The sequence below is a fragment of the Plectropomus leopardus genome, chromosome 13 (assembly GCF_008729295.1).
Source record: "Plectropomus leopardus isolate mb chromosome 13, YSFRI_Pleo_2.0, whole genome shotgun sequence".
In the NCBI taxonomy this organism is placed as follows: domain Eukaryota; kingdom Metazoa; phylum Chordata; class Actinopteri; order Perciformes; family Serranidae; genus Plectropomus; species Plectropomus leopardus.
In genome coordinates, this window is record NC_056475.1 from 17,512,703 (window position 1) to 17,540,140 (window position 27,438).

Genomic DNA, 27,438 nt, shown 5'->3' on the forward strand with positions numbered 1-27,438 from the left:
GTACTTTATTTGACAGAGGAGGGGGTCGCCTTTGAGGTGACTTTTTTTTCTTTTAATCTTAACCCTCCACAAAGCAACAAATATTTTTCATTGAGCGTCATGATTGATTGGGGTAAACTGCATGACCCTCCCCAAACCACAAACCTAACTCAAAATTTAAGAGAAAGTTTTAAATTTTCATTTGCCCTCAAGTTTATTTACAAATAAGTATCTCTAAAAGTATAGAAGGAGGGTAGTTTTTTCAGCCAAATTTTATATATATAATATTGCTAAAATAATAAATAAATGATGTAAGCTACTTTTCATCAGAGGAGAAACTGGCATTTTTAAAAATGAAGAACCAAAAAAAGTGTCCTCTTTTTGGTTTAATGTAGGCCTGTTCTAAAAAGCGAGAGTTACCCGGATGTAAATCTTCACATTTCTCTGAGAAGGTGTGTCCTATTGCCATGGAAACGGGTTACACGGCAACGCGGCGTTGAAGCGTGATTGTGGACTCGCGTGTTCCGGAACAACAAAAAAGAAGAAGAAGAAGAAGAAATTAGCAATGTAGCAACCAACATTTCCCACTTTCTCCTGTCCTGTTGTGCAACATACAAACTTATTTTAAATCACCGAAAACAAAGTTTGTCTCGAGACTGAAGCCGTTATCCTCGCTGTTCAGCGCCGCTTGAGAGGAGTCGTCAGAAAAGCATGTTTTCCTGCGGCACAACCGCCCGCAGGCTCGGTTAACTAGTTTCACCTGCACAGACCTCCTTCATCAGCAGACTACATCATGCCAGAAGACAGAAACAAAAACTGTAAGGTGCTGCAGCCATCCAGGAGCTCTGACAATAAAAGGAAGAAGAAAAAGAAGAGACAGAAATCCACTCTTTCTGCCACTTCTTCGGAAAACACAGGTAAATACACTTTTGGTAAATACACTTTTTTAGTGGCGGGGAAATACAGATTATAGGCCCACGTAAAAAATCATATATTAGTTAAGATGATGCGTTCAATATTGTACAGAGGCATTATTAGTGACACAAAGGGTAGTCGGGGGATCATAGCCTATTTGATTAATGATAGATTACAGGCTACACTGTTGAATCTGACATTGTAATTTTACTTTTAACAATATCTAGAAAACCAATTGCCTTGAAAAATGTAAGTAAATATAACTATTAGTCTTACTTTATATTTGCTTTATATCCAATTCTTAAGTTTACTTAAAATGTAGTTATATGTACTTGATTATGTGAAGTTGTCAGAACTTAAAAATTATGAATTTAATTAAATCAATCTTTCTAGGTTTCAGCAACTTCAGTAAACCAAGTTAAGTGTGCTATAGGCCTATATCTGTATTATGCTGGTTGCAAACTAAGTCAATCATCGTAAACATGTTAACAAAACAGAACTCGCTGATCTCCTTACTTCATCATTGTCAAAATCCTCTTTGTCATGTTCAAGTTAAGTTAGACTTGGTTTACTGAGGTAACACATAGATGCAAAGCCAGGATAGCTATACGAATAGTTATATTAACCTGCTGTTTTCAAGGCAAATTCAAGGCAGATTTTTTTTTAGGATAAGATAACTTTACAGTTAAATATCAGCGCATCATGGATTATACACACACACGTGTGTATATATATATATACACACACACACACATATATATATATATGTGTGTGTGTGTGTGTGTGTGTGTATACGCAGAGAGATGGAAATTAACAACCTCATGCATTCCCCGGACAAATTAGGGATTGTTGAAGATTGATTGAAAAAATAGATGTGGGACCTGAGGCTCTGTTGAGGCTATGTAAAGGAAAAGCAGATTGTCTATGAGCAGACCATGAAATACATATTAATATGTATAATGAAAAGCCCAAAAATCGCTCCCACTGCTTGTATTTAAAATGAGTCATACTACAGAGTCAAGGAGCACAGACTGAACCACGAGTTGGAAAAACAATAATTTGAACATTGTTAAATTAATGTATCATCACTTTGGCAGTTCAAACCAAGGTTCCTGTATCTGTACACAATGTAAACGCAGAAGGATCATGTGGTGATGGTAGAGGATTTTCGACAGGGTTGAACAGGTCAACAGAGAATAGGCCCACCAGTGTCGCTTCCACTCACTGGTCTATTACGCCTCATTACTGTAAACCAAGCCATTAGCCCTTTAACTCCAGAGGGAGTCATTAGTAATCTAAACCCTGAGCATTGTTTGTCCTACATGTTTATGTTGCCTCCCTACAGAGAAACCTCAGGCTGTATCTTTGCCCCCTGAGACCTCACCCGTGTCCCTGCTGCCCCCACAGAGTCCGGGTCAGCCTCAAGCCCAGCTGCCCAAGCTCAGTGCCACCAGTAAGAAAGACGGAGAACGGCTCACTGGCAGCGGCCAGAGGAGCAAAAAACACCCAAAGGATTCACTGACCCTGCTGCCAGCGACAAACAAAACCAGCGGCAGTGGAGAGCCCAGCGCCCAGGCCAGGGAGAGCCTGAGGTGGGAGGGAGTGCTGGAGGACCCCCAGGCTGAGGAGCAGAGGCTGGAGGTGTACAGGGCCAACAGACGACAGCGTTACGTCCCACACAGAGACGCTCTGTTGAAAGAGACCCAGGGTGCATTGAGACAGACTTTTCCTAAAGGGGGTGAAGAGAAAAAGGCTTTGACTGAATCTGACCAACAGGAGTCATTACTGCGTTTGAGCACAAACTGAATTAAAGAAGTAAGTAAGCGCCTTATGCTGTGATGTTATTTTAGGCACTATGTTTAAAACAGATTTAGCCACTGGGTGAAGATTTTTGGGTGGTGTTAAGACGTTGGACTAAAGAGAAGCCGAGCATGTTGCCAATTCAAGCGTCTGACAGAAATGCCTTCTCTGTCAGGTACGAAACAAACACGTCTCCACAGTGTCGTGACGATCAGTGGACGAGGACAGGCCCTGCTCCTGGTCAATGGGTCTGTTAAAAACTTAATAGAGGATTTGCTCCATTTATCTTGAGCTTCTAAATTATGTAATCTTTCTGGACTGAAACCCAATCAGGATAATACCACTAAACCCCCCTGACATCTGCGTGTCCACAGGTCCGTGAGGTGGAGGAGGGTTAAATGAACAGGGGTCACGTGACATTTTTGTTTTACTTCTTCAGTTGAAGAACTTCAAAATACAGATTAGCAGTTTTCTTTTTTTTTCATTTCTTTTTTTGTGTGTGTTTCTTGTTTTTTGGTAGGGATGATAAAAATGTATCCATGATCGATTAAGTGGTCGTTAAGAATTAATCAAATGTGAAATTTAATCGCTTAATCGACAGGCCATGACATGCTGTCAAAATATATACAATATGTTGCTGTGAGCTTTAAACTCAGGATAAAATGCATTTGGTATTATTTGACATAAGCAACGTTTTATGTTTCATTTTTCAAATAATGATTCATCGATTAATCGATCATTAATTTTACTAAATAACAATGTCTTATATATGCAGCTACACTTTCTAATAAAATGCGTTCAAAAGCTCAAACTGTAAAACATATTGACCTGACCTGATTTACCGGTGATCTACAGAAGATGTCTGCGGATCCAACATTGATCCTTAAAAAGTCTTCAGATGTATAAAATTCAATTTTTATAAATGGTAGTCTTTAATTTGAATTTGTGACGTCTTATTTCCATAAACATTTTATCCAATTTCATTTATCCATCTTATAATTCATTTATGTCACAACAATTCAAGCTTTCGTGCGTAAAAGTTTACATTTTTATTGTTACAAGTCTCTAAACTTATCACTGAACCTAATACTGCTTTGTAACTTTATACTTGTACTTACCTGTTGGCCAAAATGTGGATTAACCAAACTCACTCCAATATACGGATTTGTACATAAAGCCTTCCTCTGCATAGGACCACATATGCACTACTTACATTTATACTTCGCTCCAATGCTTAAGTTTAAAAAATCCGTGCAAAAATCAGTGTTAAATTTAATTCAAAATATTGTAAAAAGTCTTTAAAAGCATTAAATTTAAGTGTCTGACACCTGTAGACATCCTGATAATGTTCAAAGTCCTGAATCCAGTAGCCCTCTCTCTCTTCCTGCTTGTTTCTTGCTGCTCTATACTGTTCACTACAAAAGGCCGGTTAAAAAAGCAAATTTTAAAAGATACATTTTTAAAGAGATCTGAGAGGCACTTCCACTGCTGGACGATAGATGGCAGAAAAGTCATGTTTCCGCAGCAGATCAGATGTTCCAAAAGTGAAAAGTCAATAAATTCAAGAAGAGACAGAAAAGTTGTGCCTGAGAGTTTTTATGCATGAACAAAGTGAAACACATGACAAAAAAAGTTTAAATGACAAGTACATCCCAGACATGTCTCCCTGGGCTTTAGGGTTCACTTTGCGTTGATGACAAAGCTGTTACTCACATGAGGACTGATTTTCAGCATCGTAACTAAGAGGCAGAGAACACCTAAGGAGAACAAAGCTAGCATTTTGTCTTACCTCAAAAATACATAATAAAGCTAAATTACTTACTGTAACAATAAATCTGATGCTGTAGGTAAATTAACATTTTAAGCTGTTACTTAACAGTAGTATAATGCCGTTAATGTGATTCTCCAAGAGATGTGAGGTTGCAGGAATATCAGGACAGTCAGTGTTGCCTTCTGCCGCTGAGATAAGCAGAAAGATGGATGATGTTTAACAGTTAGCTTCAAGAGTGGAAGTTTTTAATTTTCTGCATAAATTTGTTGACAAACGTTGACATATTGCTGCTACCCAGTTGGCAGAATAAATGTTGCCATTGTACATTAATGCAAACCATGGATATGTTTGATTAGTGGTGTGTTATTACCAGATATGTTGAAAATTTCCCTTTCTTTTCATTTTAACAACACTGTGATTATCATGTGGTTATGGTTAGGGAAAGATATCAGTCTCTCGGCATGAATCACAGCAATGTCTCACTGAAAAAAAGAAAGAAAAAGCGCTTTTTGTGGCACTTTCCTAGCAGAAAATGCACTAGTGTCTCCTTAAAAAATGACCAATTTTGCGGCACTGTACCTGCTGGAAACACACCCACGTTTGGTGACTAAAACACTGCTGAAAATGCAGTAATAACTCAAAAAAAGAGCGATACTTGTTGTTTGTTGGTTTCCAGCAGAGGTCTGCAGCTGGCAGTAGGGTTTCAACACTATGAAATTTTCACGGTACAATAATGTCTCAGAAAATATCACGGTATCACAGTATTACAGAATTATTATATAATCGGTCAGAAAAACCCTTAAAGGGATGAAAATAGTTTTGTTTGAATAAATGTTTTCTCACTATAATGAAGACTCGAGGCCATTTTTTAAATTAACATGCGTTTACACAGTCTCCCTTTTGAAAAGAACTAAAATGAACATGAGATTTTACATCTAATTGTATTTTTTTTTTCAATATTGTGAATAAACAAATGTACACAGTATGGTAATTGCCAACTTTCATACCACATAAACCTTAAAAATACCCTATATCACTGCAACCCTACTTGGCAGGCATCCGGCGCTGGTTTCACACCCCCAACTATCCCTTACACCTTACAGTAATCAAGTCAGCTCACCAATAAGTCCCTTCAGAAACACTGATATAGTACGTATGAAACATACAAATGTTATGTATTTATGGTTTGCAGAACTGTACAACGCCAACATTTTCTTCTGGCAACTGAGCTGGGCTCTTTTCGCCCAAAAAAAAAAAAAAAAAAATTTTCTTCAATAAATCATTTCTTAATTCAATATTCCAAAAATGTATTATATCACAAGGTATCAATATTCTGATCATAATCTAAATTTTAAAAAATGAATTCTTGCCATCCTTACCAAAAAAAAGCCTTAAAATATTATAGCCGATACTGGCCTTAAAATAAATTCTGCACCAGTTGAACCCTGGATACAGTCAACTGAGGCATCATGCTGTTGACAGGAAGTGAAGCTAAAAGTAAATGAGGAGGTGTGAGGAAAAGACAGTGATAAACCAGCAGAGAGACAGACGGGGAAAGAGAGAAAAACCCAGCATTTCTTTTGTGCAGGTTTTGTCACACTGCATTTGCGTGCTGTTTGTCGGAGGCCTATTGTTCCCTGTTGGTGTGTTTTGTTACCGTTGCCTATTTCAGCATCTCTGCCTCAAAGAGCTGAGCACTCCCTCTCTGTTCTCATAATCCCCCCTCCGACTCACTGACCGGACCACGCACACGGCCGCAGTGGGCATTAAGGCTAAAAGTAAATGACTTGTGTTTTTCCAGTAGCTGCATCCAAGTAAAAGGTATCATACATCACCTTTTAAAGATCAACAGCAGAGAACATAGTGAGGCATCATGAGTGTGACGTCTCTGGACTGTCACTGAAATACCTCTGGAGACATGAAACCATGAAAAACTCTAAAGAAATCATAAAAAATATTAAGATTATAAAAGAAGTCCCAAAAGCTGCATCCATCTGAGGTATCTGTTGTTTGCATGGTGGAGTCCCCCTCACCTGCACACTGAGTGTATGATGTACATAATCCAGTACTTCACACTGTGAATATTAAGTTCACTGTGGATTATGTCTCTTCTAAGTCAAACACATTAATCCAGGTCTCTAAACTCGCCGTCCTTGGTGAGAGCCATGGTGACGCAGAGACAGATGAATGACATTCTGGCTGCGTGTCAACACTGTACAGACGACGTGTTGACAGTGGAGGAAAGTGTAGATCGGGACAACTGGAGCCAGCTCAGGTCCTCTGATCTGTCAGGGAGAGGTAAGAAGAGATGCTTTTATGTGGCTTTACATCATTTGATGCACAGATCGCTGCAGGTTGTTCCTCGTGTTTTGCCAATATTTTCAAGTCACAGACCTAAATATCAGATTTTCTGAAACAGAATTATCAGACAATGTTTTAAAACCCCAAAGGTCACTTAAAGGAATACCTCACCCCTAATTTCCTAATTTCAGTTACTCACTCAGTGTTATGTTAAATTCATTAAGGAAAACTTTGTTTTTCTGTTCTCCATGGTTAATGAAAAATCCAAAAAAGTCTTGATGAAGTTTTTGGGGACCGTGTTTTAAAACAGCAAAACTATATCAAAACATCCGTTTAAAATCTGTCACACAACTCGTGCAGTATGATCCAAGCCTCATTTTTACAGTCGTATGCTCAGTACTTCCCAAACAGACGTACAGATAAGATAAAAACGTGGGTGCAGGTTAATAATATACAGGATATTATAACAGAGAGGTCAAATGTAGATGTGTATAGAGAAGATGTAAATAATTATTGTAGGGAAGCAGCTGTGTGGAGAAGGTTTGGCCAAAAAAGCATTTGAGTCATTAATAGTGTTTGCCGTAATATTAATACCAATTAACAAAAGGACCATTAATGAAAAGAAAAAATAAATAAATTCAAACAAACAAAAAAAGGTTTTTGAAAAAGAAAAAAATACAAAAAGGAGTTGTGGCATAAGTTCACTGGCAATTTAAGAAATTTAAGAGGTTTTAAATACTTTTCACTGAAAAAAAACAAAAACGACAGCCCCTTCCAACTTGGAGCTGGAGTGAAAGTGAAACGTATCTAACTTCAAAGCCAAAACTGGTCATTTTACCTCACCGAACATGGGAGCTGCTGGTCTTCCACTGCCTCGATGAACATTTTGTTTCTGTTATTATGTGACTTTGCTGAATCCAAATAAACCCTCTAACACACCAAAGTCACACAATGACACTTTGAAAAGAACAGAAAACATTCTCTTTCTTTGATCGAAAGGACTTTCTGTCTGCAAAGTACTGAGCATAAGACTGGATAAATGAGACTTGGATTATATTGCACGCATTCAGTGAGAGTTTGAAAACGGATGTTTTAATATAGTTCTGTGGTTGTCAAACAGGGCCCCCCTATTATTTCAAGTTATCATGAATTTTTCAGTTTTTGGATTCTTCATTCACCATGGAGACATGCGCGAAAAATAAAGTTTTCTTCACAAATTTATCATAACACGGGGTAATATGTGCAAATAATCATTCCGGAGTTGAAGTGCTGCTTTAAACCCATAATAACTGGAAAGAAAGAATGTGGCATAAAATCAGAAATGTTTTACACACTCAGCCTCTTTCTTCGTGATGGTTTTTCCTGTAGCAAATCTCTCAGCTACTGCAGACACTGCTGGGTCGTAGTTTAGGCTCGCTGCTGCTATGACCTCATCGTTCCTAAAGTTTAAAAAAAACATTTAATGTGGAAGTAAATTCATTATGTTTATATACAAGGACCCTTTTTTTTCTAATTACAGATGTTTGGGTTTTTTTTGTCAATATCAGTGGCTTTTTTTTTTTTTTTCAACTTACTTGATGTACAATGCCAGGAACTTCCTGTCCTCAAATTTTCCTTTCATTACTATTTCAGTGTATCCCTCCCCATATCCTGCACATAACAGGAATGAAAACATGAGTTACATTCAGTGATCCATCATGGTGTGATTAAGTGTATATAGTTTGTGCATATAGTGCTCTTTTATTAATCCTTTGAAACCTGGATCAACATCCGTTTTCTTGTGCTGCATTCAGATGTCCTTTCACAACCTATTGAACAAAACTATTTAAACATGACGAAAAAGGCAATGACCAGTTTGGCAAGAAATGTCCCACAAATTGCAAGAAAATAGAAAAGGTGACAATAAAATTGCTTGAAAAATATTTTTAAAAAGGGGGAAGTTTTTAGAAAATTATCAAAATTATAATAATAATTATTGTGATTTTATATTTAAAATTTAAAAATGTATATATATATATATACTGTATATAGATTTTTTCAGGTAATTTTTCTTCCGTTTGTTTTGCTTTTCTTTTTTGCTTACTGTCAGGTAATTTTCTTGGTCACTTATTTTTTTAAACTAATTTCTCCCTAATTTTTGGGAAATGTCTTATTGGGTTGCTCACTGCCTTCTAGCCAAGTTTTTAAAGGAAATCAAACCAGTTTACTCAGGTTTCAAAGGGTTAAATGGTTCTTAAATGTCAAAATTCAAACAAATACATGACTTTAGAATTATTTAAAAACATTAAAAAGTATAACCTCCTAGGGAAGGTGTCTTAGTGTGGCTGCACTGTGTGTGTGTGTGTGTGTGTGTGTGTGTGTGTGTGTGTGTGTGTGTGTGTGTGTTCATGTTTGTGTGTGTTTTGCCCACCTGCATATCGGATGGTTTTACCCAGTAGGACGGTCCAGTAGAAAGGAACTGAGCTGAGCTCAGTCTTTTTATCCAGCATGTTCAGAGCTGCTATCCTCCCTAAAACAACAATATGTATATTTTAATTTAACTGAAAATAAAAGAAAATATTATCCATCTGAAGTCTGTCCTTTAGGACTTTTTGAATATATTTACATTCTTACTATATTACCATGTGCTTGTGCCATCTGCCAGTGTCCGATGTTGACCAGCTGGTTTCTGGCCATCGCCAGGGGGAAGGTGGCCAGGTCGCCCCCACAGAACACACTGGGGACGTTGGTGCGCATGTACTGCAGGAGGGAGATACAGGCAGGATGATTAATGGTGTACATTATACTAATTGATATGAGGAACCACATATTTAAAAACACTACTGTGTTGTTTGAAGTCCTGGAAAACTTGTGAGAGTCTGCAAGACCCCAAACAGTGAGGACATAAATCTTAATAACAATTGAAGCTTAAAAAGAGGTGATTGTTATGTGTTGAATGGGATCTAGATAATCAGGTGAAAAAGCTGACCTTGTCAACTGTTACAAAGTTTTTAGAGTCCATCTGTATTTTGCTGCCCCGCAGAAACTCTGAGTTTGGTTTGATGCCTGTGGAAGAAAAAAAGAGGACAAAAGAGTGAGAAGGATTTACAGAAATAGTGATAGTGTTGTTGCACTGTTCAATGCTCTGAAACATCGTGTCAAAAGTTTGACATTTTGGAAAATGCACTCATTCTCTTTCTATTGTACAGAAAATGTAAATATGACAATACAGCCAGCAGCTGGTTAGCTTAGCTCAGCACAAAGACTGGAAACAGAGGGAAACAGCTACCCTGGCTCAGTCTGCCTACCAGCACCTCAAATATAGTTACTCAGTTAACAAATACTGGCACTATAATTCACTGTAAGCATTCTTCAGGATTATCCAAATATGTTTCATTGTTTTTATATGAATTGTGCACTACGGGATTAATGCAAGTTGTATAGAGTTGTGTGTAAATGTGAAATCACAGAAATGTCTGCAGTGCACTCACCAATACCAACAATCAAAACATCCGCTGGGATAACTTTTCCACTTTTAAGCACAACCTCCTTCACCTTGAGGAGGAAATGACAGACAGAGGACATGAAGTACTGGGAGTGTTTCCATTTACATATTTCACTCTATGTTTACTGATTTTCGAGGCTGAATTTGAAGTGATAAAAAAATTGGCACAATGTGTATTTCCCCACGTCACCTTGCCGTCCACACCTCTGACCTCCGTCACATTGTCATTCATGTAGAATCTCACGTTTTTCTCTGACAGCATCTGCAGGAACAAAGAGTTTCAAGTACGAGTTGCTGAACTGAAACTACATTTTTGCGCAGATGGAATACAGAACTCATTCTCATTTTCTTACCGTCATGGTAACTTTGCCAATTTCTTTGCCCAGTGTGTTTTGGTATGGCAGCTCACTGCTGCCGATCACTGTGATACTGGAGGCTTTGTCTATCAAATAAGATGCAACTTCCATACCTGAAAAAAATAAAGTGTTAATGAGCATGAAGTAGAGAATATCAGGAAGTAAAGGATATTTAACTGAAAAAACTATAAGGCTATGAAGCCCCAAAACTTTATTTTGTTTTGTTTTGGTTTGTTTTTATGGTAGTTTTCCTTATATTTTCTATTGTAGTTTTTCATTTATGTATTTTTTAATTATTATAATTATTATTTTGTGTCATTATATATATATTTCATATTCATTCAGTCACTCGTTGCCCTTGAAATACATAGAAACCCCCATTGTAGCATGGGAGACTAGAGAATTAACTAAGTGCCAAGCCAAAAAAAAGAAAAAGAAAAACAAACCATTAATGATGGAGAAGTAGAGGTGTAAAATATAAATAATTATTAAAATAAGGTAATTGATTGGTGGTAAAGGGGATAAAGCTATTCTCTGTTTCACCAACTGATTGGAGGTTAAAGGAAAAATCTAAAGCTTTATATTTCTATTTACACTCCATTAAATATTTAACTTATAACATTATTTATCATAATCAGTTTCTTTCTTTCACAGAGTTGACTCATCTAATAACCTTTTACAGCTGTTTGTAGGTTTTGGGCCTTCATAAAAAAATTTTTTTTAAAAACACAGCTCTTTATGTTTTATCTAAATTTTACAAAATGTTTTGGCTGTATATGTTTCTTGTCCATTTTTTCTCTCCTGCAGCTCTGCACAGGTGTGCTGCATTACCTAATGAGGTGCACCTGGCCTGGGAAGGAGCGGCTTCAGAGCTCCTGTGACAGCAGCAGATCACAAAGGCCTCTTTTGAGGGGACTGTTACTCATGCAGCCTCTCATCCTGGATTTTTTGTGTTTTTTTGCATGTCTTATATAATCAACTGAACTAGATTGTTTTAAAAGTGTCTTCTGGGGTTATTTTGTGTCAGTGGTGAAGTGCTGTTCCCCCATAGGGCTGCCCAAGGGTGGGGAGAAAAAATTATAATAAACCACGGCAGCAGATTGGATGTAATCTTTTTTTCTACAGTCTATTTTCATTTCCTGCACATCGCCAGTGCAGAAAAATGGAAAAATATGTGCATATTTTGCAAACTACAGACACAGTACCAACAAAAGAGGTTCCCACAAGGACAAACATTGCAGCCCAGACAGGCTGTGTGGATTTGTCGGGCGTCCTCTGGTGTCTCCAACATCCTGACGTTGTCCAACTTCATGCCGGGCACATCCAGACCCTTTGCTCTAAAGGACAGGCCAAAATCTGTTTATAAGCAATGCAGTTCAGTGTGGCGTTACTGCAACAACAACCACTCTTCAGATATAAAGTTAAGGTAAGATAGAATTGTTATTATTACGATTTAAAATCTGCTGTTGGTCATTGTTGACTGAGTAAAATATTTTTGACCACAATTGTTGCAGTCAAAAGAAATGTGTCCGGGCGTGATTTCCTGATAATGAGAGTTTACTTTGAAAAGTAAACTTTACTTAATTTATTGTCTGTAAGCTGTGCTATATATTTTTAAGAATGCATACATAATAATTCATAAGTGTTGTAAAGAAAACAAAGAAATGTTTTCCACTTGGAGTTGTTTAATTTTGAAGATTAAGCTTAATGTGCAGTAAACGGTCTACAGGTTTATAGAAGCTGCGTAGGACCACAAGGAGGCCCCCAAATGAATTGTAGATGTGAACTCTGTGTGCATGTCAGCACCTCCAGTCCCCTCGTCACGGGGTTTTTTAAATGTGTTTTCGGTTTAAAAGCCTTAATTAAGGTCTGTGGTTAACACACCCCACTGTTAATTTTTGAAGCTTTTATGTGTCTTAACAAAGACGGTTGCTAACGAATGGCTAAATGAGAATACAGAACGTCATCACGCCAAACCGTGCTGAACATGACTTTACAGCCTCATAGCGGTGGTGAGCCGATGGTAGTCTAACTTGTATTAGCCTAGCAATTGCTTTTTACTTCTGATGATTACATTTAGGCTTCAAAAATCCTGAAAGTGTTGTTCATTGATGAATATTATCTTGCTGGACAAAACATGTAAGTATCGTAAACATATCTTCACCACAGAGCTTATTTTTCTGAAAGATACACTCCCTGACTTTGTTTGAGTGCACCCAAATTAAAAATAATTTTTTTTGGAGACTCTTTACAAAACATCTGAGATTTGAAGGCACTATAAAAAAATGGAGTATTTGTCTTAAAATCATAATAAACTACCTTTTATGTTCTTCTTAATTTACTTTCAGTACCACATGCTTTCTATCTAAAGGTCCAGGGTGTAGGATTTAGGCTTTAGGCTTTAGGCTTTAGGATTAAGCCTAGGAGTCAGAAAAATACTTTGTTTTTTAAAATTTGAAACTGCTTTACTTAGTGTGTTCATCGGTTTATTTTCCTGGGTGCATTTTTATTGAAGAGGAACAGACCTCTGCAGATAATTCGGCTCCCGGTAAAATCCTCTTGAATGATGAACCCTAACAGAGTTCTGTTTAGGAGAGCCGGTTGCAATCTGTAGTCTTTGCAAGCCACTAAATCTGCCTAGTCTTGAGGACTGCTTTTTAATTATTTGTGTGCACATTTAGGGCAAAGGTTCCCAAATGGTGAGTCGCAGTCCAAAAGCAGGTCATGGGTCCATTCTGAGTGGACTGCAAGTGCCTCTGAAATTGTAAAAAGCACACTTTATTTTAAAATACAGGGAATTTCTGGGAGCTTTTATTTTGAAGGGTCATTTCTGTTTACTCTTGCAATATGTTTTATTTTTTGTGTTCTAAGTAAAAGTGTTAAAGCAGAATTGAATATGTGATTATTTATCAAATGTTTGAACCTTGAACTATTGACTTGGGAGAAACATGGACCCCATGGCAAGCACTGATTTTAGGGATGAAGAGTGGCTGTGAAGAGCCCCAAAAGGCTTGGCCTGGCCCTGGTTTCAAATGAAATGGTTGTACACATACAAACAGTTTGTCTTTGTGTCTGTATTTGTCTGTACCTGCAGCCTGTTGAGATAAGGAGCTGGTCATAGCTTTGGACTGAACCATCATCAAATGTGACTGTCTTCTTGTCTGTGTCCACTGACACCGCCTGTTCAAAATAACACAAATATCAAGTGAAGGAATGTAGCCACAAGAAAGCTGAGGAAATATATCGTAAAACTGAAGTGAACTCACCTCCTTCCTGAGCCACACCTCGATGTCGTGCTGATGAAAAAAACTCCATCCTCCTCAGCAGAATACTGTCGCTCTCAACATTCATTACCTGTGAAGTGGGTGGAGAGTTTAAGTAATAATTCAAACATACACACATATTTAGCACTAATCAATGTTGGTCTTTGTATCATGCCATTAACTCCACCTTGCTGAGTCGTGTTTTGTCGTAAGGTAAAAGGTCGTCTCTGGTGATCATGATGATTCTGCCGCCAAAGTTTTCTTGCCGCAGAGTCTCAGCACAGATCAGGGACGCAGCTCCTGAGGTTTAACAACACACAATCACGCAAACAGAAAACATATTACTGACATATGATTTATTCATTATATTAAATATATAGTTCATTCACTGATGTTTACTTGCACTTACACATTTTAACCATAACTATGATTTTTTTTTAATTGTAATTTGTAATAATAATGATAATAATAACAATAATAAGCAGATCAAGTTGCTTTACAGCAAGGGCATTATAATAGAGTGCTTCAAATGAAAACAGACAGAATGAACATTAAACAGGCAAGCAGGTCGATTCAGCATAAAAGGATATTTAATAACAGTTCAAAACAAATATTAAGTGCTTAAAATCATTTGATAAAACCATTGTTTCATATATTTAGAGTTAGAGTATGGTCCTAATTTACAGTTTTAGTCCAGTTTGTTGAAGGGCTGGATGATATGGAGACTATCAAACAGCCTAGATATAGATAGGCTGATAGATATAGATAGAGATATAGATATTGCGACAATATTAAAGTTTTGTGTGCTTTCTAGGGGTGTGAATCTTTCAGTATCTCACAATTTGATTTCGATTCTTGGGATTCGATTCAGAATTGATTCTCGATTCAAAATGATTTCCGATTTAAAATCGACTCCCAATTCAAAATGTAGGAGGTGTAATTTCAGGATCTACTCCAGTCTGTTTTGTCAGAGACATATTATGAAAGCAAAGTGTGTATGAAATTATGGAGGTTTTATTATGTACAAGTTATTTTGTTGTTATTTTTTCACTCTCTGATTCCCAACACTTGTTCTTCGAAGTGCTGGGAATCAGAAAGTGAAAAAATAAATAATGTTATGATTATTATTATTATTTATTATTATTATTATTATTATTATTATTATTATTATTATTATTATTATTATTATTATTATTGTTATTATTATTATTATTATTATTATTATTATTATTATTATAGGTGCTAGCAGAGTTTATTCTAATGCATGTGGCGCTACCAATAACACAGAGCGATAGATACAGCGGATTAGACCAATCACAGTCCAGTTTGCTCCAGATGACGTAAGCGGATACAAAGCGTCGGATCGTCCTCCGATTGGTGGACAAGCGCAAAAAAAACCTCTGACCTCTCCAAAGGAACCATGGGAAACCAATATGGCGTTTAGCATCGATGCTAATGTACTTTTATCATCGAAATATGTATAAAATATGGACGGAAGACACCTAATGTCGGATCTGTCATTATGTATTTATTGAACAACGTCCCTTAAAAAACACCTGAATTCCCAGGCTGGATACTGAGGCCTCTAAAAGAGCTACGATGCATCGGAGTCATCCCTCTGAGCGGCACAGCCGGCAGCTCTCACCGGCGAAAACAGTAAGACACCCGACATTTCGAAATGATAGAAATTTTAGAGGGTTAAGAATAGACTGTATTTAGTGAATGCGGTCTCTAATCGATGTAAATTTTTGTAATTGTAATATTTTTTTTTCGGATTTTTGAGTCGATCTGAATCGTTAAAAACGAGAATCGAGATTCTTATATGAATCGATTTTTCCCCCACCCCTTGTGCTTTCACAAAATATTTACACAATTTTTGATAAATAATCATCAGAAACGTGGATATAATGACTAAGTGGGTAAGGACAAATACTTGAACAGTCTGGTAAGTTCAGAAAATGACGTCACTTCACTAAAAAAACAGTAAAACATAACACTTTGGCTATGTCTAAAGATAATATATAGTCTCACAGGCTATTGATAAACCAATATAATGCCATGCCCTAATTTGTTGTTAAGATTTTAGTTATTTATTCTTAACTGTTAATAAAGTGGTATAACAAAATTACAAACACTGCGTAGGGCAGAGGTGGTAAACATTTTAAAGTAATATAGTAATTCTGCAAAGTAAATGCAGTTATGGCCCATGGCTACAACAAACTGATTAATCAATTAATCAATTACTATAAAATGTCAGAAAACACTAAACATGTCTATAGAGCTCAAGGTAAAGTCTTGAAATATCTTGTTTCATCTCACCAACAGTCCAAAATCCAGATATTCAATGTACAACAAAATAAAAACAGCAAATCCTCACATCTGAGAAGCTGGAACCAGAGAATATTTGCTCCAAAAGTGAATAATTACTAACAAAGTAGTTGCTGATTAATTTTCTTTCAGTCAGCCTATTGATTAATAAATTGTTTCAGTTTTAAATTACAGCAACACACATAGCATGGTCCATACTCACCTCCTCCCAGCAGCAGAATAGTGTGAGTAACTCCTGGTACTGCGCCTCCCATACCTTTGACTCTTTTCTCCTGCCAGAGAGTCTGAACCATGAAGGAAACGCGCCATCATAGAAACTCGTCAATACGAAGAACAAGCAGTTATTTGAAAACAAAATTTGGCAAAAATATGAAGAACATGTTGTTAGTCACCAAAATAATAAATAGTTGTAGCCTATTCATATTTGTATGTAAGTGGAGTTTCGATTTATTTAAATTCCATTTTGCAGCTGTTTAAACAACTTTCTCCCATTCTGTGTTTGTACCATTTTCATTTTTTTTCTATTCTAGTAAATCTGCAATTGAACTGTTAATTGATTCATTTTCAAATGGACTTTGTAGGCACTTGTAGGCATAGAACAGAGATACTGTTCATATTATTCATAGAAAAACATATATATATATATATATATATATATATATATATATATATATATATATATATATTATATATATGTATTCTTCATACTTTTTATCATTTCTTTATTCTTTAAGGGCTAGTTTTAATGGCAGGTGATGTTTTATAGCTGATTTAAGTTCAAAAATACAAGTTGAAATGATTGAATACCAACAAAAAAGCCATCACTAAAGTAAATTAATCAAAAAGCAGGTGCTTGTTTCCACAAACAATTATGTATCAAGACAGGAAGCACCATGGCAATAATTGAAAAATGAAAGTTATCCCTCTTACCTTTTTGTTTATAGACACATACACTTTGCTGTTTTGAATTTTAACCTACAAAAGAAAAAAAGGCAAATTAAAAATGACAGCAAATGTTTTTTTTATAAGATACATATCTGTCTGTCTGCTTCATACCTTGTGGCAGGGTAAACAGTCCATGCCGGGGTATTCCTCCAGGTCCCCTGTTTGCAAGTTGAAACAGGCGCCATGCCACGGGCAGCGCACTGTGTGGCCTGAAATGACCCCTAAACACACACACACACACACACACACACACACACACACACACACACAGACAGAGAGAGGGGGGGCAGTAAACTGAGACAAACTAGTACAGCATCAATAGATGAAATCATGCTTTCTTTTGGCCAAATGTTGAATGAAGATGTGACGTTTGTCTTCCTCAGCCTCAAACTCACACCTCCAGCCTCTTTACCTCTGCTGAGTGGAGCTCCATAGTGTGTGCACTGGTTACCGATGGCACTGTATTTGCCCTCGCTGCGTGTCAACAGCACGCTGTGATGTCCCACTTCAACCTCCATCATCCTGAGGTATTACGCACACACACAAACACACACAGACACTGCAATCAGTTTTACACCCAAATTAGATCTCAAGTCATTTAAAAATATGAGCTTTCATTAAAAATAGAGGTTTTGCACCTGCAATTTTTATTTTGTTAACTAGTACATGTGATTGACACAGTCTGTGATAGCCTGTAAATGTCCACTTTGATATAGTCTTTGTGTATATCCCATTTTAGTATAACATTTATGTTGTAGTAATAGACGCTAATAGCTTTTCTCTGTCAACATCGATGTTAAAATTAGCTTAAATGCTAACTAGGCCTGCGAGCTTTGTGATAAAGGCTACTCATCTTTTTTAATGCAGTGGCTATGTGATAAACTTGAGTTTTGTATTCATGTATATGAGCAGTTTATAATGACACATTTATACGTTTCTATAACTAAAAGCTCTACACTCTACTCCAGTTTTCTGAGTCTTAATTTTAAGGATCTAATGTTAAAGATATATTATTGGCTCCTGCCACTAGGGTCATAACGTAACCGTTAATTGACATTTTCAGTAGTGATTAACCCTTTGAAACCTGAGCAAATTGCTTTGATTTCTTTAAAAAGCATAGGAAGAGGGCAATGAACAACTTGAGAGAAAAAAGGCCCAAAAATGTGCAAATTAGTAAAAAAGTTACAAGGAAGTTAGAAAAATAAAAAACAAAAAGAAACAAGAACAGGACCTGAAGAAAGTGCTGAAAAAAAATTCTATATTTTTTTCTGTAACATAATTTAAAACATGTTTTTTTAAAAATTATAAATATAGTTTTCTGGACATTTCAGGCTTTTTTGATGATATCTAATAATCTCCCCACAGCTAGCTTTTCAGTAACTTTCTTTTCACATTTTACACCTTTTTTACCAATTTGCTCATTTCCCTTTTCCCTTGTTTTTAAAAGAAATCAGACCAACTTTCCCAGGTTCCAGAGGTTTAAATGCTTCTGTTCTAAAATGTTAAATGTTCTAAAGGGTTAATTTGCTGATTATTTTCATGATTTGTCTATTAGTAAATCAGTATCAGTATTTCCCAGACCTGACTTTTCATTTTTGACCAAGAGTAAAACCTAAAGACTCTTTATTTACCGTTATAATTGACAAAGAAAATAGGCAAATTCTCACACCGAAGAAGTTGGACTCAGCAAATGTTTAACATTTTGCTTGAAAGATGACTGAAACCATTAACTGATCATCAAAATAGTTACAATTTTGGACCTCTTTGGTCCAGACTGAAATATTTCACTGTTATGAAATTTTGCACATTTATTGACCCCTGAGGATGAATCCCACAGACGCTGGTGATGCCCTGACTTTTTCCTCTAACGCCACCGCAGAGTTTATTTTTATGGTCTTTACTGAAATATCTCCAGAACTGTTGGTGTTTAAAGCTTATTAGCAAACATTAGTATGCGTACACGCTAAACGAAGATGCTAAACATGGTAAACATGATGCCTGCTGAGCAGCAAGTCTTTTAGGGGCTTTTTTGTTTGTTCGTTTGTTTGTTTTTCAGAAAGACAGGCTTGGTTAGGTCTAAAGATGGTTCGTCAATCCTTCCAACCCCTTCCCCAGAAAAGATGTTGCCATTTTACGTTTCTGCAAACAACTGACATGATGCATTTGTACATTATTTTGTAACGGATGTTTTGAAACTTGCCTTGTAGCGGTGTTGTTAGGTTTAGGCATAGAAATCCCTTTGTTAAGGTTAGGAAAAGGTCATGTTTTGGCTCAAAACACCCAAGTGTGGTGGCTCAAATGCTGCTTGGAAATGCTATGATGTGGTGGTGAAAATACCATGGTTCACTGACTTAAATACCACTTAGAAATTCAGCAATGTGCCGCTAAAAACAGCCAGGCTCAGTTCCGCAAACACCAGTGGAAGCACCTTGAAGGGTTGCCGAAAAAATGAACAGTATTATTTTCTGTTGTCTTGGCCGAGATTGCGATCTACCGTCCCATCAACCTCCCAGTGACAAAAGTCAGCTTTATATTATGTCAACATTTGATACAATACGTATGAAAGGTTTAAATGTAAAATATTCATGCTTTTCAAAGATAAAATGCCCCAGGGATGTTTTTCTGTGGGTCAGCCCGGGAGCTAACTGTTCCCTCATGGAAAAGCCGATGGGATTTTTTTATTGGATTTTGGATCATTGCAGAAAATAAGCTCTGTGGTAAAAAACATCTATGATACTTACATGTTTTGTGCAGCAGGATAATATTTCTAAATAAGCACCATTTTCAGGATTTTTGAAGCTAAAATGTAATCGCCAGAATTAAAAAGCTAATGTAAGGCTATAAACGAACCACCCAGCGGTCCCGTCATCACCACTAAGAGGCTGTAAAGTCATGCTCAGCGTGGCACGGTGTGATGCCGCTCCGTTGTTTCATTTTGCCGCTTGTAGCAATTGTCACATCAAAGCTTCAGAGCTCACAGTCGGGTATTTTCTGATGTATTTTATGTCGTCGCACAAAATGTAAAAGTCTCTTAAGCTTGTGTTAACCACAGACCTTATTTCAGACATCTGACCAAAAACTCATTCAAATGACCGATTGACTACAAGATGACGGAAGTGCAGGTACTGAAATACGAATTTTATTTCCAGATTTTAGGACTCATTACTTGGGTTCTCTATGCTTAATACCAACATTTTCATCTGGCGTCCAGGCTGATCATTCGATAAATCAGTAATATACTGATCCATCATTAAAATAAGGTTTGCCAGGTTGTTTGTTTGTCAGATTAACAGGCCTGGTTACATATGTGTGTGTGGCTGTTATCATTTGTTGATGAATGGTGCATAAATCATTTTATATCAGTGATAAAGCACTGATGTATAAAATCAGATTTTAGGTTGCCAGGTTGTGAGCACCCCCCCTCTTCCTTACTGTCCATCCTGCAGGTCTGACTCCAGACACACCACCTCTGTCAGCTCCTCCGATGTTTCGTCCAAATCAGAGTCTGGATGCTCCTGATGGGCTGAACACATGCACGCACACAAGTAAGCGCACACGCATGTACACAAATGTCAAATGAATTTAAAGGAGTTAAACAGTTAAGCAGATTGTTGCGTTTACTTCAGAAAACACCCAGTGATTCAACTGCTGTGAAAATTCAGTGAAAGATTGAAAACATATCTGACTGTAAATGAATCAATAAATATTTAGACAGGTTACTCACGTTGTTTGGTCCCAGACATGTCTCTGATTCAGTTATAACTCCACAAAGATATACACAACTCCTCCAGAAACATTCAAAGTTTGTCAAATGCTCCGCTGAAAGAAGTTTTTCTTAAACAACAGTCCAGTGTTCCCAGTTTGTTTTTTGCGCATCAGCTCAATGATAGGATAGGAGTCCGTTTCCACGGCAATCGATCCATTCCCAACCCTCATCCCTCGATCCTGGCAGACTGTGAAAAGGTGGATGTTTTTGAGATGTTTGATAAGACGAGCAAAAATCAACCAAAAAGTGAGTTTTGGGACTCCGGGGGCTGAACAGTTTAGGTGATGTCAGTGGTCATGTTCAGCTCCGTTATTGTTCCAGAGAAAGGCGATGACGGTCTTTTGTGTTTCACAACGGCAGCATAGAGAAAGGCTGACGAAGCAGCAGCAGCTGACTCTGAATGGACAGGCGACAAAAGCTCAACCTACAAAACCGGTGGAGATCACACACCGTTTCAAGTTTCAAGATCCATCATTGCAAAGCTGCAAGGATTTAAAATCATTCACTTTTTAAATGCTATAAACATGAGAGTGTTGATGGGCAGTGGTGGAAGAAGTATTTACATATTTTACTTTAGTAAAAGAAGCAATACCACTGTGTAGAAATACTCTGTTCCAAGTAAAAGTCCTGCATTCAGAGATATTTGCACCAATATTTACTGAAGTCCCAAAAATGAAAGAAGTCATTACAGAATGGCCGTTTACAGAATAATGCACATTGTTGGATTATAATTAGGGACTTTAATGGTGCAGCTGCTAAAGATGGGGCTATTTAAAACTTAATATAGTCGCCACATCAATCCCTCTCATCCAAACCTACAAATATACATCATACATTTTTTTATTATATTTTGTATAATTAATCTAAATCTCCAAAGTATTTGTAGCTACCGACCAGGAAGAGACAAGAAATACTATTAAAGGGACAGAAAATAACTACAGACACAGGCAAAACAGACACAAAATGACCAAAATTGCCTATTGATTAGAAAGTTGCCTTGAAGAGACACAAAACAACTACAAACAGACACAAAAAGACCTTAAAGAGACACAAAATAACCACAACAGAGACGCAGCAAGTCTACAAAGAGATACAAAACGAACAAAAAAATGCAAAGTTACCTCAAAGAGATACAAAATAAATACAAAAAGGGTCAAATAAACCAGAAAGCCTCAAAATGACTACAGAAAAAAAGCAAAATCACCACAAAATCTGCGTGTGCGTGTTTCCAGTCCTGTGTAGGAGAGGTGATGGGGCCCATCGTCAGGTGTAAAGTGTAAATACATAGAATGGTGTGCGCTACATGAACTGGATGATAGTATTTGGTACTAAAAATAGGAAAAAATACAGACTATATTGAGTTAGCACACCTTTAATTAATTACATGAATTCAAGAACACAATAAAACAGTTTCCAATAATCCTTTTTACTACCAGACACCTTTTTTTTCGTTTGTCGTTTCGAGATATGTGTAAAACATAATGCTTGTTTCATGCTGGGTGATGCAAGAGTGCAACTGATTTATCTTTGGAGTTTATTTGCCAAGAAATTTTGTATGTTGTGTCATCATGTCAACATGACCCTTACCCTGTTATCAGTGACCTTTTTTGTCACTTTGAGTGAGGGGAGGAATGAGTGTTGAAGAGACCTCAGCAGCTCCTTCCTCAAAGAGTATTTGAGCTGAAATGTGAACACAGGAGCACATGAGATCTGAAGTGAAGCTTCTGTGATGAAAATCTAGAGATGGATTTAAAGTCAACACTTCTGGTCGTTGGAGGATCCGCGTGCTCTTTCAAATTGCTCAACGCAATCATCAAATTCCTGCCAACACCAGAGCCGGCACGCAAGAAAGCCTGGAGGTGGAGGAATATCAGCACATCTTTAGCTCACAGCTCGCTGGCAGGAACATGGGCTGTTTTATGGTATGTAAAGATGTAATCATCAGGTTTGGTGCTTTAATTTATTTTAATTTTGTAATCTCTCTCTCACTCTCTCAACATGTAGTTTCTACCTTCAACCTCAGATGGCGGAGGACCTGATCTCCTCTCACTCCTTGCTTTCCCACAGCCTTGTAGCTGTGTCTATAGGTGACAAACTGGAACGCACACACACGCACATTCACAGGTTTACACACGAGTTGCATCATTAGACAGGGCTTAGGCTTAATATCAACTCGTGTCACTTTATTGACATGAATCCCAATTGTCCTCTGCAACAGCAGCAGATCACTTATTTACAGTTTGGATTAATGAGGCTTTTTCGAATCAGACTTCCAGGTCACGCAGTAATAATTAAATCAATTAATGTTAATCTACTGATATTAAAAATGGTAGAGTCTGGAAGTGATAACAACGTCACCCCCCCTCCTTTCTGAAAGATTTAATATTTAAAGAAATTCAAACTAAAACAGTGAACTAGTTTGACACTTTGTGATGTTTTGTGTATGAATGCATCACAGACTGTATCATTAACGGACGTAGCCGCTGTGACGTTACCCACTGGTTTGCACTTTCTCCTTCAGGTTATTTTATCCACGACTCTTTGGATGTGGCGTTGAACCAGTCATGTAAACAGTCCTGGGAGGTGCTCCTCCACCACTCTGTGGTAATAACCTCTACACCGACTGTGCGTGTGTGCGCGTGTGCGTGTGTGTGTGGTACGGTGGCCTAGAGAGCTTAAGACACTGCAGATAAAAGAAAATTGAGAAGCACATCACAGATTTCACAATGTAGCATAAAGAAATGTGCTACAAATACAGGAAACTCAAGCAAATATAATGTTTCAAACACAGACGACAACAGATGAACACAGTTAATTTGTTTTTACCCTTTTGCCTCATGATATATAGCACTAACACTTAGCATTAGCCTTTTATTACATTACTAGTTTTAAGTTTTACTGGAAACGTCTGTTTTTTGTGTCTGACTTGCAGAGATAATGCTTCTTTATTTTTAAAACTTTGAATTTTATGTCCATTTTTAGCTTTAAATGTATATAATGCAGGATTGTCAGTTATTGATTGTAAGCTCACCAGCTAAAGGGAAGTCAAAGTCAACCCCAGATTCACACTCTTTTTTATGTTTCGCCTTGCTATATTTGTTTTTTTTGTTTGTTTGGTGCTTGGATCCAAATAGTACATTTTTAGATAGTATTTTATCATTTTGGTATTACTACTTTTACTTCGGTATTCGTATTTGTAATTATGGTTGTGAGGTGTTCCTCTAAATTTGTCCAACCCTCACATATCTGTGTGTTGCGACATGGTCAGTGAATGAAATCGCACAGTCATCCTTCACTGCTCTTCGTCCCCTCATTCAGCCTTGATCTGTGTGACAGTTTAATCCCTGAGGTCGTGACCTGATTCACCCCCGGCAGGGCAACAGTTCAGTGTTTGTGACTTTAGTCTCACAACATTGTAAAATATAATAAGACACGTCTTTAGTGTTTAAAAGCTGCTTAAAGCTGAGCTGATTAGTCTCTCTGCACGGCTCTTTTGAGTTGCTGATTTAACAGGAAAGGCAGTAAAACACTTAAATCTACACCCTGAGCACCGTTATTTCCTCATAGTTCAAAGTCTGTTTGTTTTGAGGGGGAGATTTATCAGTTTTAGCATAGCCTTCTAATCAGACTTAATGGTTGCCAGTTTGCATAAAAAACAGCCTTCAGTATGTCAAGGTACAAGATACAAGATAGATTTATTGTCATTTTTCTTAAACATGGTTTAAGAAGGAATGAAATTATCCCCCTCTAACGTATTTATTTATTTTTTTTAAATCTATAGTTCTGTCAAAAAAATCTTAGGTCACTTTAAACCTATTTTAGCAAGGTTATAATGATCATTTATTTCTCAGTAGTCTATTTACTAAAATACAACCCGAACATACAGTTAATAAGTAAAAAGTACTGAAAATGCAAACGTTTTAGAATGAATCAACTTCAACAGGCTAAAGTTAAGTTTTTAGTAGTATTTTTTCCCGTCTAGGACTCTTTTTTTTGCAGAAAATATTAGATTTACAACATTAATCTACGGATGTATTTACACCATGTTGCTACATTTTGTTATGGTTGCATGATTCCATGTTTCAAACTAAACATTGACTTTAGTCTAAAGAAAACATTTTGTTCTGACTTTTTTGGTGTTTTAATGCTTTGTACATGTACTCTGTATTATTTGTATCTAAATAAAGAGACTGGGAAATAATTTACAACTTTGCTAAAAGAACAAATATATGGTGACCTAAGACTTTTGCGCAGTACTGTAATACATCAAGACTCAAATGGAGAGCTGGATCACTAACTTTCTGGGCAACAAAACATCTGGACAAAAATCTACTTAAAACAGCGTATCAACTTTTCCAACTGCAGAGGTTTTCCTGATGAAATAACAAGATAAAATATAGGCAAACTTTATTTCATTGGCTGACTTTTTGTGACTTGAAACTTGTCCTTCTGAATGCCTATTATGATTTATAATGATGAATAAGTTGGTTACTGACGTTAACATATTGGCTATTTCATACTCTAAATCCTTAGAAAGTGATACGACAGAACTCTTTCAATTGATTATTGATCCTCTCCTGTGCAGAAGAAACATAAAGCAGCTTTAGAATCTGCTTTTTTGTGAATGAATCTTTGCTGTATGTTTGTCTGTGTGTGTTAACCTTTGATTCTTCTGTTCAAACTCTTTCCTCAGGTGCTCTCCTGCTTCAGTTTAGCTGTAACGTCCCGCCTCTACGTGGGCTACGCTGTGGTGTCTTTGCTGGTCGAGATCAACTCCGTGTTCCTTCACGTCAGACAGCTCCTCCTCCTGTCAGGACGGAGGAGCAGACCAGGCAGTGACATCACAGCCCCTCGCCCCTCTGTGGCCTACAGCGTGACCAGCTGGCTCAACCTGGGAACGTAGGTGATTTTCCCGCAGAGGTTTCACAAAAGTCATATGTGAAAAATAACAATCAAACTGCCTTTTGGACAATATGGTGTTTATGGTGTTTATGTGTCATTTTAACGTTACTAGATTTACATGTGAACATATCTGTGCATTTTCACATGAGATAATAAGTAGGTTAGATCGGGGGTCTGTAATGTTTTTCAGGCCAAAGAAACCTGAGAGAGAGATGAAGCAGGGACCCTCTACTACATACTGTATGTTGATAGTTCTGTGAATCCTTATATTTGAGACAGGTGTCTATATGGGACGGGCTCTCGCACAAAACTTGCTCGGCAAAGTGTTAGGGTGTGAATGTAAAACTCTGTTATTCAGGATGTGAGCCAGCAGTTCTGAAAATACAAATGATTTATTTAATCCTCTGAAACCCGAGCAAATTGGCTTTTTTTAAATTAAAAAACATGGGAAGAAGTTAATGAGCAATAAAAGAAGAAATGACCAAGAGGTTAGCATGAAATTTGTGGAAAGTACAAGAAAATTACTTGAAAATTTTCTAAAAAAAAAAAAAAAACTGAACAAAAGAAAGAAAGAAAGGAAAAAATGACAACAAAGCAACAAAGGACCTGAAAAAAATAAAAAAAGAAGAATTCAGTAAAAACTTAAAATAAATAATAGATAATTATGAATATAGTTCACTGGATATTTTGGATATGGACCGCTTGTTGAAGCCCCAGGGGATTGGATTGTGGATTGTGTCGCTGTCATATGCTAATAACAATATGATCATGTATATATTTCAGCCTGCCTTAATAAGCTTCTAGCTCACTCCAAAGACGTTTATTATAATGTTATTCACGGATGACTCTTAAGGAATATTCCTCCAAAGAAATAATTTATAACATTTTGGGAAATAAGTTTATCCTCATTTTTGCTGAGTCAGATGAGAAGATTGATAGCTAGCCTGGCTCTGTCCAACAATAACAAAATCTGCCCACCAGCACCTCTGAAGATCACTAATTAAACTAATTATGCTGTTAATTGAAAAGCAGTTTGGTCATGAAGGTTTTCACACAGTGTCTCACAGATTTTCTGTCTCACCTGCTGCAGGTTGTTGGTGTTTCGGGTCTGCACGCTGGGTTGGATGACCCGCTGGCTGGCAGCTCACAGTGAATTTGTCCCTCTTTACGTCCTGATGACGGGAACAGTAAGCCTGAGCGTCATCTCCATCATGAACATAGTGCTGTTTTACAGACTGCTCAGAGCAGACCTCCTTTCCAGTACACACAACACCAGTAAGGACCACTAGAGGGAGCAAGCGCTGCGTTTCTCCAGGTCAAACATGACTCCTTTTCTATCTCACTATGTGTTTACAGGACCTGAAGGCCGATGTAACTTATAGTGTTTGCTTATAACTCTAAATGTTTGCTATTATAATAGAAAGCAAACATCAAGCACAGGTTAGAGGATGTTTTTTTTGGGTGTTAGATTTAAAAAATAATAATTACACAGGATAGCTTTTAGATCTGTGTATCATGCATTCATTCAGTTAACCAGTATACATCCTGAGCTGTGTTCATCTAGAGCATGATTTACACATACGTACATTTTTAAAATCATTTTCTGTATATCATCAAAAGTGGCACCT

General features: G+C 37.1%; 3 protein-coding genes across 4 annotated transcripts; 2 read left to right on the forward strand and 1 right to left on the reverse strand.

The window, feature by feature from the left end:
- Positions 1–478: 478 nt before the first annotated feature.
- c13h17orf97 (chromosome 13 C17orf97 homolog) lies at positions 479–3,600 on the forward strand. Of its 2 annotated transcripts, XM_042499709.1 has the most exons (3): positions 479–896; positions 2,240–2,709; positions 2,870–3,600. In XM_042499709.1, the coding sequence occupies exons 1-2, from the start codon at positions 773–775 to the stop codon at positions 2,698–2,700; spliced, it is 585 nt and encodes a 194-aa protein (XP_042355643.1). In that variant the 5' UTR covers positions 479–772; the 3' UTR covers positions 2,701–2,709; positions 2,870–3,600. The 2 variants fall into 2 exon arrangements, with proteins under 2 accessions (XP_042355643.1, XP_042355642.1); XM_042499708.1 differs by having other exon boundaries at positions 2,240–3,600.
- Positions 3,601–6,671: 3,071 nt separating this feature from the next.
- Positions 6,672–20,885, reverse strand: LOC121952855 (apoptosis-inducing factor 3). Its single transcript, XM_042499706.1, is given in 21 exon segments — positions 6,672–6,750; positions 8,101–8,205; positions 8,341–8,416; positions 9,177–9,275; positions 9,388–9,505; positions 9,735–9,811; positions 10,237–10,300; positions 10,441–10,512; positions 10,604–10,719; positions 11,812–11,836; positions 11,838–11,943; positions 13,695–13,786; positions 13,873–13,914; positions 13,916–13,960; positions 14,057–14,169; positions 16,400–16,481; positions 17,128–17,172; positions 17,254–17,363; positions 17,555–17,664; positions 20,575–20,665; positions 20,867–20,885. Coding segments are annotated over 21 exon segments (1,686 nt in total).
- Positions 20,614–27,099, forward strand: LOC121952856 (TLC domain-containing protein 2-like). The gene is made up of 6 exons (XM_042499707.1): positions 20,614–20,687; positions 22,650–22,830; positions 22,913–22,995; positions 23,430–23,512; positions 25,602–25,807; positions 26,901–27,099. The coding sequence occupies exons 1-6, from the start codon at positions 20,627–20,629 to the stop codon at positions 27,097–27,099; spliced, it is 813 nt and encodes a 270-aa protein (XP_042355641.1). The 5' UTR covers positions 20,614–20,626.
- The last annotated feature ends 339 nt before the right edge of the window (positions 27,100–27,438 follow it).

Coding starts and splice junctions, on each gene's coding strand:
- LOC121952856 (XM_042499707.1), top strand. CDS start 20,627: ATGTTTCGTCCAAATCAGAGTCTGGATGCTCCTGATGGGCTGAACACA. Junction 22,831..22,912: donor GGAACATGGGCTGTTTTATG/GTATGTAAAGAT, acceptor CTCAACATGTAG/TTTCTACCTTCAACCTCAGA. Junction 25,808..26,900: donor AGCTGGCTCAACCTGGGAAC/GTAGGTGATTTT, acceptor CACCTGCTGCAG/GTTGTTGGTGTTTCGGGTCT.
- c13h17orf97 (XM_042499708.1), top strand. CDS start 773: ATGCCAGAAGACAGAAACAAAAACTGTAAGGTGCTGCAGCCATCCAGG. Junction 897..2,239: donor CACTTCTTCGGAAAACACAG/GTAAATACACTT, acceptor GCCTCCCTACAG/AGAAACCTCAGGCTGTATCT.